At 60.7% G+C, this 18,776-nt stretch overlaps 1 protein-coding gene across 10 annotated transcripts in view; it reads left to right on the top strand.

The window, feature by feature from the left end:
• Nucleotides 1-18,776, top strand: part of HDAC4 (histone deacetylase 4) — a 228,707-nt gene that overhangs the window by 83,603 nt on the left and 126,328 nt on the right. For 9 of the 10 annotated variants that reach the window (XM_070071474.2, XM_070071465.2, XM_070071470.2 and 6 more), the window contains exon 2: nt 15,043-15,114. In XM_070071474.2, coding sequence (XP_069927575.1) covers nt 15,043-15,114 — 72 coding nt within the window. Of the gene's footprint in view, nt 1-15,042; nt 15,115-16,668; nt 16,751-18,776 lie in introns of those variants that run through there. The other variant, XM_070071475.2, reaches the window with a different exon arrangement.

The raw sequence follows: 18,776 nt of genomic DNA on the forward strand, positions 1-18,776 counted from the left end.
AGGCTGTTTTTTTTTTTAAGTAAGTTTGTTTATTTGAAAGAGTTACAGAGAGAGGAGAGAGAGAGATCTTCCAACTACTGGGGTAGAGAGAGAGAGATCTTCCAACCACTGGGAGAGAGAGAGCGAGAGGGAGAGAGGGAGGGAGAGACCTTCCAATCATGGTTCACTCCCCAGATGGCTGCAGTGGGCAGCACTGAGCCAGTCTGAAGACAGGAGCTGCCTGTGGTTTCCCAAGAGCGTGGCCGGGCCCAGACACTTGGGCCATCTTCTAGCGGAGAGCTGGGTTAGGAGTGGAGCAGCCGGGATGAACCGGCACCTGTTTGGGAATGCCAGCATCACAGGCTGTGCCACAGTGTTGGCCTCTTGGCGTGCATTTTTAATCCGGGGACTCTTCAGTGTCTGCATTCTGGGATAGTCTCACTCATCTACTCAGACATTAAGTGGTGTGCGTTTTCCCCATTCCTGACCCAGGAGATCTGTGCTGAACCACCTCACTCTTCTGTCTTTGCCCCTCCTGCTTTTTCCACTTCATGTTCTGCTTCTTTCTTTCTCTCTTTCTCTCTTTCGACAGGCAGAGTGGACAGTGAGAGAGAGAGAAAGGTCTTCCTTTGCCGTTGGTTCACCCTCCAATGGCCGCCGCGGCCGGCACGCTGCGGCCAGCGCACTGTGCCTATCTGAAGGCAGGAGCCAGGTGCTTCTCCTGGTCTCCCATGGGGTGCAGGGCCCAAGCACCTGGGCCATCCTCCACTGCACTCCCGGGCCACAGCAGAGAGCTGGCCTGGAAGAGGGGCAACCAGGAAAGAATCCGGTGCCCCGACCGGGACTAGAACCCGGTGTGCCGGCACTGCAAGGTGGAGGATTAGCCTAGTGAGCCGCGGCGCCAACCCATGTTCTGCTTCTGATTAGTTGTTTGGAGCTTCCCTCTAGGTTACTATTTCTATGTTGAGTTATATTTAATAGGCTCATTTCAGTTCTAGGGAATTCTTTTTAAAACTTCCCATCTCTCTTTCCTAGGCTTTCTGTATTTCATTGGTTTCTTCTTTTAATTTCTTAATGCCTTTAACTTAACTTTTTATGTGTGTGATAGTCTTTTGCGCTTGCTTTAGTGTTGTAGGCGTCGTGGCGTCATGGCATCATCCTCCATCCTTGCTGGTTCTCACGGGATGCTGTCTCCGTCCCTGTTCCTATTTGTAGGTGGTGTGGTCATGTGGCTGCTGCACGGTGTTTGCACCGTGTGGGCTGTCTCCATCTCTGGCTCGTGGTTCTAATTCCCACGGTCCCTCTGTGTCTCCTGTGCCTGGTGCCATCTTCCTTCTTGTTCCTCTCGCGGCAGCGTCTCCCGGGCTGTGAATCGCTCGCTCTGGAGCCACACCTGTGTGCACTGAGGCGTGGTTCCTGGTTGCTCGCATTTTCAGCAGCTCCTGTCTGAGCCCTGGCCTGGTCAGTGAAGTTCTCTGTCCCTCTCCACAGCCCTTGCAGCCCTCTGAGGGTTCTGCCCTTCCACAGGGTCCCCGTTCCAGCCATTCCTCATGCCACCGGAATGCACAGGGCTACGTGGGTCCTGTGCTGTGTCCGGCCCTGGTGACTTTTGGGGAGCAGAGCAGGCTGTGGGACCCCCGTGCACTTGTTGAGCGCTTGCTTTCTGCTCCCCACCCCTCCTTTTCTGGTGCCTGCAGCCGTCTTTTTCTGAGTCAGTTCTGTGTGATCTCGGAGCAGGGTTCTGCTCCCTGATCACTGTTTCTCCATTGCCGTCAGCGGCATCGGCCTCACTGATCAGCGCAGCAGTGCTGGCGTGGCGCCCTGGCTGGCCTCCGGGGCAGTCCGCCCTGTGTTTGGACATGCGTGGGGTCTGTGTTTCTGCTGCAGGTGGTCTAGCTGATGCAGAGCCTCACGGAGGGAACTCGGATGCGGCAGTGTTGTTTTCCTGGCTCCCCTCTTGTGTAGACCCTGCCTTTCTCCTGGTGCGTTGGTGTTGTAGACTAGATCACAGCCAAGCATGGCCAAGTGCCCAAGGGCACCCATGTCATTGTGGAGCAGGACGGTCTGTCTCCACAGGTAGAACACCAAAGAGTTGGTTTTAGTTAAGAAAAAATGCATTTAAAAAATCACCTATTTTATTTACACTTGAGAGCCAGCTCTCCCACCTGCTAGTTGACTCCCGGAAATGCCCACAATGGCTGGGGCTGGGATGGGGCAAATCCAGGATCCAGGAACTCAATCCAGGTCTCCTGTGTGAGTGGCAGAGACCTGGACACAAACCACCCACTGCCATCTCCCACGCACGTGTCGGCAGGAAGAGCTGGGTGCAGGTGTCCCAAGTGCCCACTGCTGCGCCGAAGCCCGTCCTGGGAAGCTGCGTTTTGCTGTTGGGCGAAGTTCCTGGGAGGTCCTTTGCCTCGTGATCCCCCTGGCTGCTGACAGGCCGACCTGGTGGCACACAGGGTGGCATCTGCGTTGTCTGCCGCAGAGTGGGAGGGGCTCTGTGCTGAGGATCGAGCTAGCGACACGGCGCGCCCTATGTCCCCGTGACGTGCATGGACACACACCTCTCCCCTCGCTGGGCAGGCTCTTTGTGATGACAGCAGTGACACCGGTGACAGCTGGACACACACCTCTTGCTCCAGCTCTCCGGGGTGCTGCTGGCGCACTCGCTGGCCATGAGGTGAAAGGGGCTGGTGCTGCGGCGCAGCGCGTTAATGCCCTGGCCTGAAGCGCTGGCATCCCATATGGGCGCCGGTTCTAGACCTGGCTATGCCACTTCCAATCCAGCTCTCTGCTGTGGCCTGCTAAGTACTTGGGAAGATGGTCCAAGTACTTGGACCCTGCACCCACGTGGGAGACCCGAAGAAGCTCCTGGCTCCTGCCTTTGGATTGGTGCAGCTCTGGCCGTTGCAGCCAGTGGGGAGTGAACCATTGGATGGAAGATCTGTGTCTGTCTGTCTGTCTCTCTCTCTGTAACTCTGACTTTCAAATAAATAAATAACTAAATCTTTGAAAAAAGAAAGCGGGGGGAGCCCAGCTCCTCAGGGCAGCTCCTCAGGGGCTCTTCTTGGTGACACCGGTGACACCTGGTGTGCGGTGCAGCATTGGCTGTGACTCACGCACAGACAGCAAGCTGAGGAGGAGGGCTGTGTGCACCTGTGTCAGGCAGCGAGGAGAGAATGATTTTCTTTTTTTTTTTTACAATTCAAAAATCACTGCATTGTGGAACAGAAGGTTGGGGATCCAGTTTGAAGATCACTGCATTGTGGAACAGAAGGTTGGGGATCTAGTTTGAAGATCACTGCATTGTGGAACAGAAGGTTGGGGATCCAGTTTAAAGCGCTGGATGTTTCTGTTCTAGAATCATGCAGTTTCCAGCATGTGGAGAGGCTGTCACCTCGCTCTGTGTGTGCTGCCACAGCAGAATCTCCCGGATGGGGCGATTGATGGAAGGAAATTCCTCTCTCGCAGTTCTGGGGGCGCAGGCATCTGGCAAGGGCCTCTCCCAGCATCGCGCCGCGTGGCGGACACGGCACGACGCGCTCCCTCCCCAGCCTCGCGACTGCACTCCCCGTGATCCCTCCCGGGGCCTGGCCTCCAGTCCCCACCAGGAGTGAACTTGGAGGGACACCAACGTGACCGCCCCTGCTGTGTGGGAAAGCCCACCGCCCCCACCGGGGGAGCAGCCAGTGCCCCTCCTCTGCCTGTGGCTTTTCCTCTGCACCTCTCTGCTCCGGCCTCAGAGGTGCTGAGTGCGTCTGCTGTCCAAAGGGAATGTTGGAGGCCTTGCCCGGGGCCCCGTGATGCTGCGAGCGGCAGGCCAGGGGTGTTCACGGCAGCCTCGTCTACAGCTCTCGGGCTCAGAGGTGGACAGCATCCCTGTTCCTGTTTGTGTGGTGTGCAGCACGCTGTGGCTCCTACACTACTCTGCATCAGCACATCCCTCCTAGAAGGTCCACAGAGAACACCTGGAATAGTTCCTGTGCTTTGGAAAGAGTGTGTGGTGTAAAAGGGGCTAACGGCGAGGGGTAGTCTTGGTTTAGGGGAGTGGTGATTCGTCCTGTCCATCAGGGATGTGTACACAGTGGGGAGTGGTGATTCGTCCTGTGGATCCGGGTTCTGTACCCCGCGTGGTGATTCGTCCTGTGGATCCGGGTTCTGCACCCCGCTGGGTCAGGATTTGTGCAGCTTGTGCCCATCCTTCGGAGGCCCTATCGGAGCAAGTTTTGCTGAGGGCGGGTGGTGCTGTGGTGTTCCAGGATTAAATTAGTAAGGATATGATTTTCCGGAGCAGGCGGCATCTGGGTGCCGAGGGAGAGAGCATTCTAGAATATAAAGGAGCCAATAAGCATTGAGCAGGAAGCAGTCTGTGGTCCTGTGTGGTTGGGGCTGGCTGTGCCTGGGAGAAGGCCACCTGCCCCAGCGGCCTGGGAGAAGGCCACCTGCCCCAGCGGCCTGGGAGAAGGCCACCTGCCCCAGCGGCCTCAGGTGCCCATGGCCGTGCATTTGGTGATGGGACTTGTGTGTTCTGCACCATTTTTTAAAAATGAAAGTTTGTTTTAAAACCTTTAGAAAGCACGATCAGGGCAGTGTTGCTGGGCGCCCACAGACGCGGGGAAGTCTGACTTGTTCTGTTTGAGATCTGGTGACAGAAACGTGCTCCTCTTGGCTGCTCAGCCCGGAGGCTCGGCCCTGTGTGGGCACTTCGGGCAGCACCACAGGGCCAGGGGCTGCCGACAAGGCTCTTTCCAGATTAGTTGGCGTCATCTGCAGGTCAGTACCTGCCTTGGATGGAGCCCATGGTGCCCGGTGCTGGCGTGAACAGACGGGGCGGTAGGACTGTTGCCACGTCCCGTGGTGGCAGCTCCCCTCCTGGGGTTGCCGTGAGCCCATGTTCTGGGTGCTCTGTCTGCTCCTTTGCTGCTGGCAGTGGGTCCTGCTGGGGCTCGGCAGCCCCAGGCCAGTGCCCACCAGGTCACACGCAGCTGGGGAGAGCGTGGCCGCCTGTGGGAAGGGAAGGAGCCCTCTTTTCTAGCTGCTTCCCCAAGGAAAGGCTGAGCTGCTCCTCTCGGGAGCCCAACGCAGGCACTGCTGGCCACGGCGCACGCTGGAGCCAGGCGGGCACTGCCGGCCACGGCGCACGCTGGAGCCAGGTGGGCACTGCCGGCCACGGCACACGCTGGAGCCAGGCGGGCACTGCAGACCACCAGCCTGCAGGGCCTGCAGGCTGGAGCCAGTGGGAGCCCCACCCTGCAGGTGGGACACAGAGCACCCTGGGCGGGGCCACCCTGATGGCTGTGGGGAGGGCGGGGTCCTCTGGTCAGCATCCTGAGTGTCCTGCCCCAGCTGCAGTTTGGGGCCAGCGAGTGCTCGGAGTCTCTGGGCAGCCCCTCCAGGCCTGGAGCCGGGTGCTGAGCAGTGTCGGCATCACTCGGCTGCCTCTCTGGGTGTGACAGCTCCATTGGCAGCACCTAGAGCTGAAATCAAACCGGGTCTTGGAGGCAGAGGCCATGTGCAGGGTGGTGGGGAGGCGGCAGCACCCTGCACTTCCGCCACGACGGCCATGGCGGGCTTCTGCCTCCCGGTGAGGGCAGCTTCCCCTCGGAGTGGAGAGGGTGTGCAGAGCATGCTGAAACCGCCAGTTTATTTTTTTCATAATGCTAATTTCCATGAAGTTTTTGAAGATGCCACATGTGTACATTATCAAATTTTCTTTCACAGAAATGCAGTTTTAAATCCATTTTCCATGAATGTTTTGAAGCTCCCTGGCCCTTCCTGTGCGTTCTGTGTCTGGAGTGAGGTTTTGGGTGGTGTTTGTGTCGGTTGGTACTGAGCTCCTGGGACGGGGCTGTGGTGCAGTGCGTGGAGCTGCCGCGGGACACCGCCCTCCTGTATCAGTGCCGGTTGAGTCCTGCTTGCACACAGGTTCCTGCCACCCACATGGGGGACCCAGACGGAGCTCCTGGCTCCCAGCTGCAGCCTGGCCAGCCCTGCTGCTGCAGCATTTGGGGAACAGATCAGTAGAAGGGGGAGATCTCTGTCTCTCCCTCTCCTTCTCTCTGTCCCTTTGCCTTTCAAATAAATCAGTAAATGCTTAAAAAATATTAAGCCTCGATGTTTTTTCCTCTTTAGCAGCTCAGCTAAAGACATGAACACTTCTGAAGTGCAGGGCACCCAGGATGGGGTCACCGGGACGGTGCTGTGCAGGTGGCGGTGAGGGCGTGCAGGGACCCCTGGAGAGCAGCATTGGCAGTCAGAACCGCGAAGCAGCGCAGGGCCACGTGCGCAGAGGAGAATTTGGGAACCCGAGTTTTGAGCCGGGGACACACGTGCGCGACGTCTGATTCCTGTTTCCCGCGAGAGGCGCAGGGAAGTCCGAGGGCTGTGTGCTGCTCACGTGTTCGCACATTCAGACGGCCGCGTGCGCCGCTCGCTCTTCCGAATGCTGACTGCATCTGCACTCTAGGCTTGCTGCCTTGTGCCCCGCCGCCACGCTGCCTCCCGCCAGGCCCCCGTTTTCCAGGCCTACACACATTCAGTCCATCAGCACGTCCAGCTGGGCCGTACTCCGTGGGCCGTCCTGCTCCCCACTCCTCTTCCTGCACCTGCCCCCAGCCACCCTCCCGGCCCCAGCTGATGCTCTCATGGTCAAGGAAATGAACCTTTATAGCATCGTCCAGGGCCCCCTGCCCACCCCGCTCTGCCCCTGCCCCCCAGCGCCCACCACGCCTGGGCTGCCCTCTCCCCCAGCAAGTCCTCCATTGCATATCATGCGCCCTGCACTCCTCATGTCCTTGGCATGATCACACGTCTTCCCCGTGTCCTTGGCATGATCGCAGTCTTCCCTGTGTCCTTGGCATGATCACACGTCTTCCCCGTGTGCTTGGCACGATCGAAGTCTTCCCTGTGTCCTTGGCATGATCACACGTCTTCCCCATGTGCTTGGCATGATCACAGTCTTCCCTGTGTCCTTGGCATGATCACACATCTTCCCTGTGTGCTTGGGATGGCCACGTGGCCTGTGTCCTTGGCATGATCACACATCTTCCCTATGTGCTTGGGATGGTCATGTGGCCTCTCTGTGGCCTTGGGATGGTCACATGGCCTCTCTGTGTCCTTGGCATGATCACACATCTTCCCTGTGAGCTTGGGATGGTCACTTGGCTTCTCTGTGTCCTTGGGATGGTCGCACATCCTCTGTGTGTGCTTGGGATGGCCACGTGGCCTCTCTGTGTCCTTGGCATGATCACACATCTTCCCTGTGAGCTTGGGATGGCCACGTGGCCTCTCTGTGGCCTTGGGATGGTCGCACATCCGCTCGTGTGTCCTGGAGAGTCTGCTGCAGTGTCACCACCCCACTTGGCCATCCCAGGTCACTTCCTGTGGGTGGGCCCCCTGCGTTCTCCCATGGGGCTTTTATCTCCAGCGCGGTCTGTGGGCCTGGATCTCGCCTTCACTCGCGGGACTCAGCATGGTTCAAGGCAGTCTCCCGAGTCGTGGTGGTCACTCATACCTAGGTCAGTGAAACTGGGGAGCGAATGGGTGACCGCAACTTGAGCGAGCAAGTGTGCAGAGGCATCCTGCGGAGGCTGGGCGGGTGTTTCGGAGTTGGTCCCAAACTCTGTTAGACGGGGTCACTGGCAGCATCTGCGGCACTCTTTCCCTGGTGAGGGCTGAGTGAGCTCCCGGGAGCGGCTTGCGTGGTCCAGGCCTGGCCACGGCAGGGCCCGGGAAGAGGCAGCTGCTGCCGTCTCTGTGGGAGCCTGCGGGCGGGCGTTGGTTTAGCCCTCGCGTGGAAGACTGAAGCGCACCTTAGAGGACGGGGATCTGGCCCGTGAGTGGCAGTGGGGTTCGCTAGCGGGAGCTGGGCAGTGAGATGCAGACATGAGCTGGGGGCGGCCACCACGGCGGCCCGGCCCCGCTCTTTCCTTCTCTCAGACAGTGGACCGCGATCCGGCACTGCTGAGGACAGTGGACCGCGATCCGGCATGGCTGAGGACAGTGGACCGCGATCCAGCACAGCTGACAGTGGACCGCGATCCGGCACTGCTGACAGTGGACTGCGATCCGGCACGGCTGAGGACAGTGGACCACGATCCGGCACGGCTGAGGACAGTGGACCACGATCCGGCACTGCTGAGGACAGTGGACCGCGATCCGGCACGGCTGAGGACAGTGGACCGTGATCTGGCACTGCTGACAGTGGACCGCGATCCGGCATGGCTGAGGACAGTGGACCGCGATCCGGCACAGCTGAGGACAGTGGACCGTGATCCGGCACTGCTGAGGACAGTGGACCGTGATCCAGCACGGCTGAGGAGAGTGGACCGCGATCCGGCACTGCTGACAGTGGACTGTGATCTGGCACGGCTGACAATGGACTGCGATCCGGCACGGCTGACTGTGGGCTGTGATCCGGCACTGCTGAGGACAGTGGACCGTGATCCGGCACTACTGACAGTGGACTGCGATCCGGCACTGCTGACAGTGGACCGTGATCCAGCACAGCTGACAGTGGACCGCGATCCGGCACTGCTGACAGTGGACCGCAATCCGGCACTGCTGACAGTGGACCGTGATCCGGCACTGCTGACAGTGGACCGCGATCCGGCATGGCTGAGGACAGTGGACCGTGATCCGGCATGGCTGAGGACAGTGGACCACGATCCAGCACTGCTGACTGTGGGCCGTGATCCGGCACTGCCGAGGACTGTGCTGGCGGTAGGCCTCCAGAGAGCAAGCAGCCTTCTGCTGTTGGCCCAAGAAGCCGTGGGCGTGGCGGGGAGGGCGGGTTTCCCCATCGCTTGCGACCCCTGCCTGGGGCCCCTGCCACCTTCCGGCCCCAGCGCTCTCAGCCGCACCCTGGACTCTCCTGCCCCAACTTTCTCCAGAGAGCAGTTTAGGGTTTGCCGTGGGGAATCTGACTCACCTGTCGCGGCTGTTACCGATCGGCCCCTACCCTCAGCTTCCGGTCTCCACCACAGACACCTCTGAGCTGGCGGTGCTGTGCAGTGCTGTGGAAAGTGGCCGGGGCGGGTCTGGCCGAGAGGCGGTTTTAGCTGCTGACTCACGTTTCCAGGAGAGCCTGTTCCCCGCGCAGATGCCTGTGTGGGGCCTCCTGTCTCCCCCAGGAGGAAGTGGAGCTGGGGGTGGGGATGGAGGCGGGGTTAATTGCGGGATCACTGACGAGGCCAGGCCTGCGAACTGGGGGCCTCGGCGCAGGAGGTGGATTCGGCTTCTTACACCTCGAGTGGTGTGGGTCGGGAAACGGTGCACACGGGACTCTGCAGGTGGGTTCACGGGAACTGTGTGACCCGGCTGTGGGAAGGCTGGCTGTGGACAGGAGTCATCGGCTGCTCATCACGGCCACACGCTCCTGCCTCCCAGACCAAAAGGAAGCCATCCCAAAACCCATTCCCACGGGCCCGCGAGCCGGGAGCCACGGCACACGCTCCTGCTGACTCCGTCGTGCTCTGGAAACGTGCACGTTACGTCTGAGCTTACCTTCCCCTCCTACGCCTGCAGCTCTCTGCGAAACAGCTCGGAGATGACTCAGGCAATCATGTCCTCCTCGAGGCAGATGGGCCTGCTCGCGGGAGCCGGGGCGGGCTGGGCCGTTCTCTCCTGACTTGCTAAACCATTCATGAACGGCTGAGCGGGCACGGCGCTGGTGTCCGACTCGGGCAGGAAGCTGTGGGCTCTGCTGAGAGCTCCTTGCGCAGGCTTGCACTGATTGTCCAGAACCGCGGCCAGAGGGAGGCCCTCTTTGCCGTAGCCCCCGCCCTTCTCCCCCACCGGCTTGCCCAGCGCTTACCCTGCCTCACGGGGCACCTGGCGGAGTTCCATGGCCCTGGCAGCGCCAGGTCTGCAGCTGGGCTGCGCTCTCCTGTGTCTGTCACTGGGATTTGCCGCCAGCATCTTCCGTGTGCCTTTGCAGCCAACACCTCCTGGCCGTGAGGACCAGTCTCAGACAGGGCTGGGCGAGGCAGCGCCCGTCTGCTTCAGTTTCCCTGAGAATCCTGAGTGCTCTTCCAGCCCTTGCCCCTCCGTGGTCTTGTCCTGACTGCGTCCTGCGAGGCACGAGACTCCCGTCCAGTGCCTGCTGGCTGGGGCTGGGACTGGAGCCTGGCACGCGGAGCTGTGTCCCAGCGGGGTCCCAGCACCAGGCTGCCCCACCGTGCCCTGGCCTGCCTGCCTCCTGTGCAGCCTGTGCCTCCTGGCCGACGCCAGGCTCCTGTGCTGAGCCCGTTTCCAGGGCCTGCGTGTTGGCCTGTGCTCCAGCCAGGGTATGTGCGTGCTGGACCTGCGGGGCTGCTGACCAGCTGGGATTGCTAGGGGCACGGGGGCAGGACCAACAGATGGCACCGGCCGTGAGGTGAGGTGTGATTTGTTCTTGGCATCTCTGAGTAAACGAATTTGGAAGAAAGTTGGTGTGTTTTGAAGAACAGGGCTAGTTCCATGACATGCCCACCGTGGCTTCACAACCCCGAGCTTCTCCTGCGCCCACTCCACTTGTCTTCTCCCTCCATTTTCTGGAGAATTCAGAGAAAACCCTGATGCGTGGCAGTCCCAGCAGCCTCACGGCTGTGCAGTGACCACGGTCACACTCGTGCCAGCTTGTGCACCGCATTGCACGCTCACGCCAGCTTGTGCACACCATCACAGGCACACCGGCTCCTACACACCATTGCACACCCACACTGGCTCCTACACACCATTACACACACCGGCTCCTACACACCATTACACACACACACCAACTCCTACACACTATCACATACCCACACCAACTCTTACACACTATCACATACCCACACCGGCTTCTACACACCATCACAGACACACTGGTTCCTACACACCATAGTACACGCATACTGGCTCCTACACACCTTTACACACACACACCAGCTCCTACACATCATCACAGGCACACTGGCTTCTGCACACCATTGAACACCCACACCGGCTCCTACACACCATCACACACTCACACTGGCTTCTGCACATCACATGCTCACGCTGCTGTCTGCTCACAGTCACACACGCATGCTACCTCTGTACGCCATCACACATTCACACTGCCTTGTGCATACCATCACACGCACATGCTGTTTTCTGCACACCATCGCTCACTTGCATTGCCTTCTGTACACCATCATATGGGCACCCAAGCCTCCGTACACTCTTCTCACTCACACTGCCTTCTGCACAGCATCCAGACTCACGCTGCCTGTACACGCCATTCCACACACACGCTGCCTGTACACGCCATTCCACACACATGCTGCCTGTGCACACCATTCCGCACACACACTGCCTGTACACGCCATTCCGCACACACACTGCCTGTGCACACCATTCCACACACACGCTGCCTGTACACACCATTCCACACACACGCTGCCTGTACACGCCATTCCTCACACACGCTGCCTGTACACGCCATTCCTCACACACGCTGCCTGTACACACCATTCCACACACACGCTGCCTGTGCACGCCATTCCACACACACGCTGCCTGTGCACGCCATTCCACACACACATGCTGCCTGTACACGCCATTCCTCACACATGCTGCCTGTACACGCCATTCCTCACACACGCTGCCTGTACACGCCATTCCACACACACGCTGCCTGTGCACGCCATTCCACACACACGCTGCCTGTACACGCCATTCCACACACACGCTGCCTGTACACGCCATTCCACACACACGCTGCCTGTACACGCCATTCCACACACACGCTGCCTGTGCACGCCATTCCACACACACGCTGCCTGTGCACGCCATTCCACACACACGCTGCCTGTACACGCCATTCCACACACACGCTGCCTGTACACGCCATTCCACACACACGCTGCCTGTGCACACCATTCCACACACACGCTGCCTGTGCACGCCATTCCACACACACGCTGCCTGTACACGCCATTCCACACACACGCTGCCTGTACACGCCATTCCACACACACGCTGCCTGTACACGCCATTCCACACACACGCTGCCTGTGCACACCATTCCACACACACGCTGCCTGTGCACGCCATTCCACACTCACGCTGCCTGTACACGCCATTCCACACACACGCTGCCTGTACACACCATTCCTCACACACGCCTACTGTACACGCCATCGCATGCTCACACCCCGCTTCCTTTTGCTCCTGGTCTCTGTGTTGTTGGTTTCCACATCAGACCCAACCTTGGGTCTGGCTACTTCCGCTGCCTCAGCAGTGCCTTTCCCCCGTGACCACGGAGCCGCCTTCTCCTGCCAGGAGCGAGCCAGTCTCTGCCTGGCTGAGCTCCTTGCGGACTTCTGACCCCCACAGCTCTCGGGGAACTTTGAAGCGTGTCCCTGCCCACGCACGCTTCCTGCCCTTGGTGGCCTCAGCACATCTGGGTTCTTTTTCCCAAAGATTTATTTATTTATTTGAAAGGTAGAGTATCAGAGGATGAGAGAGAGAGATAAGAGAGAGATATCTTCTGTCCACTCACTCATTCCTCAGATGGCTGCAACAGCTAGGTCCAGACGAGGCCTGAGCCAGGAGCCAGGAGCTCCATCAGGGTCTACACGTGGGGGCAGAGGCCCAAGCACTTGGGCCGTCTTCTGCGTTTCTAGGCGCAGTAGCAGGGAGCTGGATGGGAAGCAGATTAGCCAGGACTTGAACCAGTGCTCCAGTGTGGAGCCGGTGACGAAAGTGGTAACCTAAGTGCCGCACCACGGCCAGACTCCACGTGGCGTGGCCGGGTATCGTGACCGCGTGGCGTGGCCGGGTGTGGTGAGGAGGGCAGGAGACGCTGCAGCCCGTCTGATACCCTGCTGGGCAGAGGGACGATTTTAAATCCTGTCGCACTGCTCAGAACGGCACACGCTGAGAACCTGTGAACTGTTCGTTTCTGGAAATTTCCTTTTAATCCTTCCGGACTGTGGTTGACCACTGGGAACTGAAACCGCACGACGTGAGACCGCAGATGAGGGCCCTTGTGCAGATGTTGCTCTGAGTTCTGTGAGCAGCGCCTGCGTGGGCGGAGGAGCCCCCGGCTCAGTGCCCGTCGGAGTGCAGGGGTCCAGGGCTGGGTCCGTCCTGTGGTGTGGCCTGGCGCTGGCCTTTGGGTGTGCCGGGGCCTCCCCGCCTTCCTCCTGACCCTCCTACCCTAAAGGTGCCTCGTGTTTTACTTGTCAGTGTTTTCAAACCTCTGGTCCTCAGAACCACAGAGAAGGTTGCTGTAAGGGGGGACAGAACCCATCGCCCAGAGCGTGGACCTGAGTGGCACATGCGTGGCTCCACCCTCCCTGTGGGTGCCCGGCCCCAGGGCCCCCAGGGGCTCACCAGGTCCCCATCTCTTCCTCTGGGGTGGGGGCTTCACAGCTCCGGAGCAGGCTGTGCACTTTGGGCTGGTCTCTGTCCTTGCATGTTGAACTTCTCCCAGGATGCACTGGGGAAGGCTGTGATAAGTACTGCCATTGGGGTGCAAAGTGAGGTTTTCTTCCCACGTGTGTTGGCCTGTGTTTCTGCTGGGCTTGCATCCACCGTGCTGAACGGCTGCCTCGGGAGACTGGTGCTTGCTCCCCGGTCAGCAGGGGACTGCACGGCCCTGCAGGGCCTTCCACTCCTGTCGGCGGCCAGCTGTGAAGGCCAAGTGTGATGTCTGGAAAGTCTTCTACCTGGGAGAATATGGAGACCTAAACCCAGCCCACACCTGGTTTGGGCTTGGGGAAACAGGCCCACCGAAGCCCGCCCCACCCCCCCGGAAGTGTGGAGGAAGTTTACTGTGACTGCTGGCCACAGCGGGGGTCCCTCTCAGAAGTTCAGCTCCCTTTGTCCCCCAGACCAGTTCCCCTCCCCAGCGCACTTGGGAAGGCACAGTCTGAACGGACACAGCGGTGCCGGGGCAGGGCAGGTGGCGGGCATCGGTTACACCGTGGCTGTGAAGTCGGGATCCGCCCGTGTGAGGAGGAGGGCCTGGAAACAGGCTTGGGGGCAGCCCAGTGTTCCACACCGCGGCCCTGCCCGTCCCCTGATAGCTCTGCTGGTGGCCCTGGCCTGCCGAGGAAGGCACCCGGCCTGACGGCGCCAGGCGGAAGAGCTTGGCGGCATTTTACCGGTTTCACACTCAGCAAGTCCTCTGTCCAGGGAGGGGGAGGGGAAAAAGGCTGGAGAACAGGACCCCGCTCCCTTAGCAGCCCCCGTCTAGTGTGAACAGGCGCTCGCGCTCTCTGATCCTGGCCAGAGAGGCGCCCTGTCCTGAGGGACGCTGTGCCCCATTCAGCCTTGGCCCCGCCGACCGCTCCTTGTCCCGCGGCTGCGTCCTCGCCTGCGTCACCCGTCTCGCTGCCGCGCGAGCCCATCCGTTGTTCTTCGGCTGGGGACGAGGCCCTGGCGTCAGGGCTGTGCTCAGGCCAAGCTAAGCTCTGGGGACAACTCAGCACTGGTTCACTTCTGGCAGGTGCAGAAGCATTGTCTGCGTCTGAACTCAGCTCTCCCAGTGGGGGGGGGGGGTGCGCCTGGGTGAATTCTAAGCCCCCTGTGGAAGGCAGAGAGACAGAGCTGGGGCTGGACCCAGGCCCTCTGCTCTGGGACGCGGGCTTCCCAAGGGGCATCCCAACCTCTTGTATGCACCCTGTGAGGTTCTTTTTCAGAACACGTGTGTGGGTCCCGGCACCCCAGCACCTGCTCCTTTCCCTGTGGCCGCGCACCTCGTTCCGTTGGCCTTGGACGTTTGTCGGTGTCTTGGGTGGGCAAGGCACTGGCCTGCCCTGAGGCCCTGGTCAGCTCCGTGGACGGAGTGTGGCTGCCGCAGCAAGGGGACGAAGCCGGCACGGCGAGGCCTGCAGGCCAGAGCTGGTGTGGCTGCTTCCGTTCTGGGGACGGCTTTGACCATTGCACAGAGGTCCTGCGCTTGCTCGGGCAAAGGAGCGTCCTGCCCGCTGGCCACGGCGTTCAAGTCACGCTCCTCTGTTCACGGAGCTGTGGCCCGCGCTCCCTGGGCGCACAAGGCATTCTGGGGACGCTCGCCCTGTCTGAAAGCCATTGCCTTCTCTGTTGCAGATGGACTCTCTGGCCGAGACCAGCCGGTGGAGCTGCTGAGCCCTCCACGCGTGAACCACATGCCCAGCACGGGTAAGTGACGCCCGCGTGTTCGGAGCTTGGCTTTGCTGGGGGTGTGGGCAAGGGAGCAGTGTCCTTGTGACGTCCTTGAGTGTGGCTGCCCCGGGGTGAAAGGGAAGAGATGTTGGCGTGGTGCCTTACGTGCAGAGAAACTGGTCCGTCGCAGGCGCCAGAGGGCGGGCTCCTCCCAGCAGCCCCGCCCACTCTGCTGGGATGGAGCCCCAGCCTGAGCGGTCGCAGGCCGGTGGGGGGTTGGGCCCTCGCTGTGGAGAGGCCAGGCTGTTGGCACCTTCCCCGCCCCAGGCCAGCGCAGGTGTGGCTGAAGCTGAGCGGTGGGACTGTCTGCCAAGCAGCGTGCGGCCCTTGTACACAAAGCGCCCGTGGTGACTGCAGGCCTCCCGTTCTGTAGGTGATCTTTCCACACGGAGTTCTCCAGGTCTGGGGCCATGCGACAGTTTGCTCTTTCTTTATCCATCAAACAGCTGCCCTGTAGAATCCCCGCGTGGAAGCCTGCAGGGTTTAAACGCTGCACACGAGTGCCTTTTCCCAGGACACTGGGCCTCCTGCAGGCGGGGGCCCAAGGGAGCCATCACCCTGGGTGTCCCTGCCGGACCCCTGCCCGCTCTGTGTCTCCTGGGCCTGGGTCCCTGTGACCTTGGCCCCCGAGACCCTCGTGGCCCCCATCAGGCCTACTCATGGCCTCGCCTCCTGCCACCTCTACTGGGTATGTGAAGGAAGAGCTTGCTCCCTGCCTGGTGTTCTCTGAGGTGCTAGGGTGGTCTCCGACGTCGCCTCAGAGCCCCAGGGTCTTTGCAGGGTCCTCTGTCCCCCGGTGGGGGTCTAGGGATGCTGGGGCGGGGCGGGGGGTGTCAGAGAATCACAGGTAGTCTCAACCTTGCTGACGGGACTGTCAGGAAGCGTACGGCTTTGATTCTCACTTTGTCCTGAGTCCACACGGCCTGTGTTGTGTTTGTTCAAACGCTGAACCCTTGTGTAACGTAGAGGCAGATTTCCTGGTGCTTGCCCAGGCTTGGGGCCAAGGTACAAGAGTTTCTCAGGGAGCTGATGGCCGAGACGTGGGGGTAAATGTGAAGTTTCCAGCTGAACCCAGAGGCCAGCTGCAGGTGCATTGTCCAGCTTGGGAAGTCACCCGGCTACTCGTGAGGACGGCGTGGGTGTCAGCACTGGGCCCGGCTCTCTGCCCGCTGGCTGGGGGGTCCCAGGCCAAGGGCCGCGCAGCCCAGTTTTGTGCGTTGTGGGAAGACTGCATGGACTCCAGTCCCTTCTTCCAGGAAAGTGCGCTCAGGAGCAGCCTGGCGTGTCGGTGCGGTGGTGGCCCCCGGCAGGACGGCTCGAGGGTCAGCGCCGCGGGGGCGCCTCCTCCAGGAGGACGGACGCCCGCTGAACGCACGCACCTGTGACGCAGTGGGCAGGGCCAGCTGCCTCGTTCTCGCTTTCGATTCTGGGCTTTTCCTTGCAAACGGCCGCATGCTCCGTGCCGCTCGTGGTGAGTGAATGGGCTTAGTCCTGAGGAGCCTGGGGTACCGTCTGTCCTGTGTCCTGCAGGAGCGAGGCTCGGGCCGGGTCACACTCGCCCTGTTGGAGGAGGAACTGAAGGCTGTGCTTCCCCTTACCTGTCACCGTGGAAGTAAGACTTTCCTTCCTTCTGAACTTCTGTGTTTTCTTGTTTAAAAAACTCATAGATCAGTTCTCCCGTAAAGGCAGAAGACTTGCCTGTCTGAGCTGCGGACCATGGCGCCGTGTGACTGTAACAGCATGGAACGCTGGGCTGCACACGAGGCTGTGGCACCTGCCCTGCTCAGCGGGAGGAGGGGCTGCGCTTGGATGTGCACCTGGTGCCCCAGGCTTGGGGCGGGGGCAGGGGGGCTTCTGCATAGGAGGCCTCTATCCATGCCCAGTGTTTTCCCAGGGAGTTGAGAAGCACGGCCCAGGGACTGTGGAATGGAGTCGCACACCCAGCTGCGCCATGGGTGCAGATTCCAAGGGCCTGGACAACTAAGCCCTCGCTTTGAATGCCTGTAACTTTGCCGGGTTCTGAAAGTCTCCCGTGTGCATTCTCAGAGCCGCGTGGATACCACGCCACGCCACGCCACGCCGAGTGCGGGCTGGTGGAGCTTTCCTAGAGCCCAGAGCCTTGCAGCTGCTCGCCCGCCACCCTGCAGGGAGCGGACAGCACACTGCAAGGGCAGCTGCCGGACAGCAGAATGCGGAGTGAGCGCTCACTGCTCACACGTGTCCTGCACCCGCGCCTCCCCCAGAAGGGAAGGGGGTGGCCCCGCCCTGTGACCCGCAGCCAGGCTCTCTCAGCAGATGGGTGACGGGGCGGGGGCAGGGTGGTGCTCCTGGGGAAGACACAGCTCCAGAAGCCGTCCTGCGCCTCCCCGAGCTGAGGAGCGCAGCCTGCAGGGGCGCTGTGGGCGGGGCGGGGCCTCCTCCCAAGGCTGTGCCCCTGCTCCTCCTTGCACGCGCACCTCTGCCTCTGCCCGGCTTCTTACAGAGCTTCTTAGGGTTACGCACCTACAGTGCAATTTTTAAAAGAAAATTCTGGAATTGGAAAGCAGAGCTGCTACAGAAGCTGCAGAGAACGGCCGGGGCGTCCGGCAGTTGCAGGCTCCTGAATCTTGGGCAGTAGTGGGCTGGGGGGTTCTCGGTCCTCCTCTGACCCCTGGAGCTCTTGAGGTTACGGCCCCTCCCCCCGCCGCGCGGGTCACCTCCCAGGTGTGTTTGGTGGTCCTTGCTGTGTTGTTGGCTTTGGGGAGAAACCACGTGGACGCAGAGCCGGCGTGGCTTCAGCTTGCTTCTGGAACTCCCTTTGCTGGCACAGGCGTCTGTTCACGAATGGCCCAGTGGCTGGGCCCCGGCGGCCAGGCCTCCGACTGGCCTGCACGGGCCACCTCTGTGTCGGTCCAGGAAAGCTGCAGTGGCTGGCTCGGGTGCTGAGGAAGGAGCTGCTGACCGCCAGTGTCTCCCAAGGGTGGCCGCGGAAGCACCCGCAGTTGGTGCAGGGAGAGGGCTGTCTGTGGCCTTGTGCCGCGGGGCCTGTTGACTGGGAGCTGTCGCGCTGGCCCCGGGTCAGCGGACGCCTCGTGGTGCTCGGCTCCTCTCCCACCCCCAGCTGCTGCTGTGGGGCCGGGGTGGGTCCCGGTGGGCAGGTGAGGCATGTGCAGCGCAGGTCTGCTGCCCGGGAGGAGTGTCCACCTGCAAAACACCTTGCCTGCATGGCTAAATTTTTTGCTTGCTTTTTTTAATTTTTAGAGGAAAAGTGAAATATAAAGACACCAGAGTAGAATCTAGTTGTTTGCAAAATTGGAGAAATATTGCCCACAGTTGATCAAACCAACTTGAAGAGTTTTTCTGCTTCCTTCCCATGTAGTCGCTGGGTGGGCGGGACCAAAGCCTGCCAGTGGGAGGAGCTTCTCTTCCCTGGAGGCCCCCTGTGCTGTGAAGCCAGGAGCTCGTCAGAAGGACCTCTCGGGCGGCCTTGGAGGTCAGTGAGGCGGCCCCTTTACAGCCTGGGCACTCGGGCCAGCTGTTGTCTCCTCGCGAGGCGTGGTGCTGAGCAGTCCTCCCATCCGAAGCCTCAGACTTCCCAGCGCGCGCCTGTGAGTGCCGCCCTCCCCGCAGCCCTCCATTCTCCTGCCACCTGCTTCCCT

Source organism: Oryctolagus cuniculus, chromosome 3, assembly GCF_051225735.1.
Source record: "Oryctolagus cuniculus isolate XC-2025 breed Fujian yellow rabbit chromosome 3, ASM5122573v1, whole genome shotgun sequence".
In the NCBI taxonomy this organism is placed as follows: Eukaryota; Metazoa; Chordata; class Mammalia; order Lagomorpha; family Leporidae; genus Oryctolagus; species Oryctolagus cuniculus.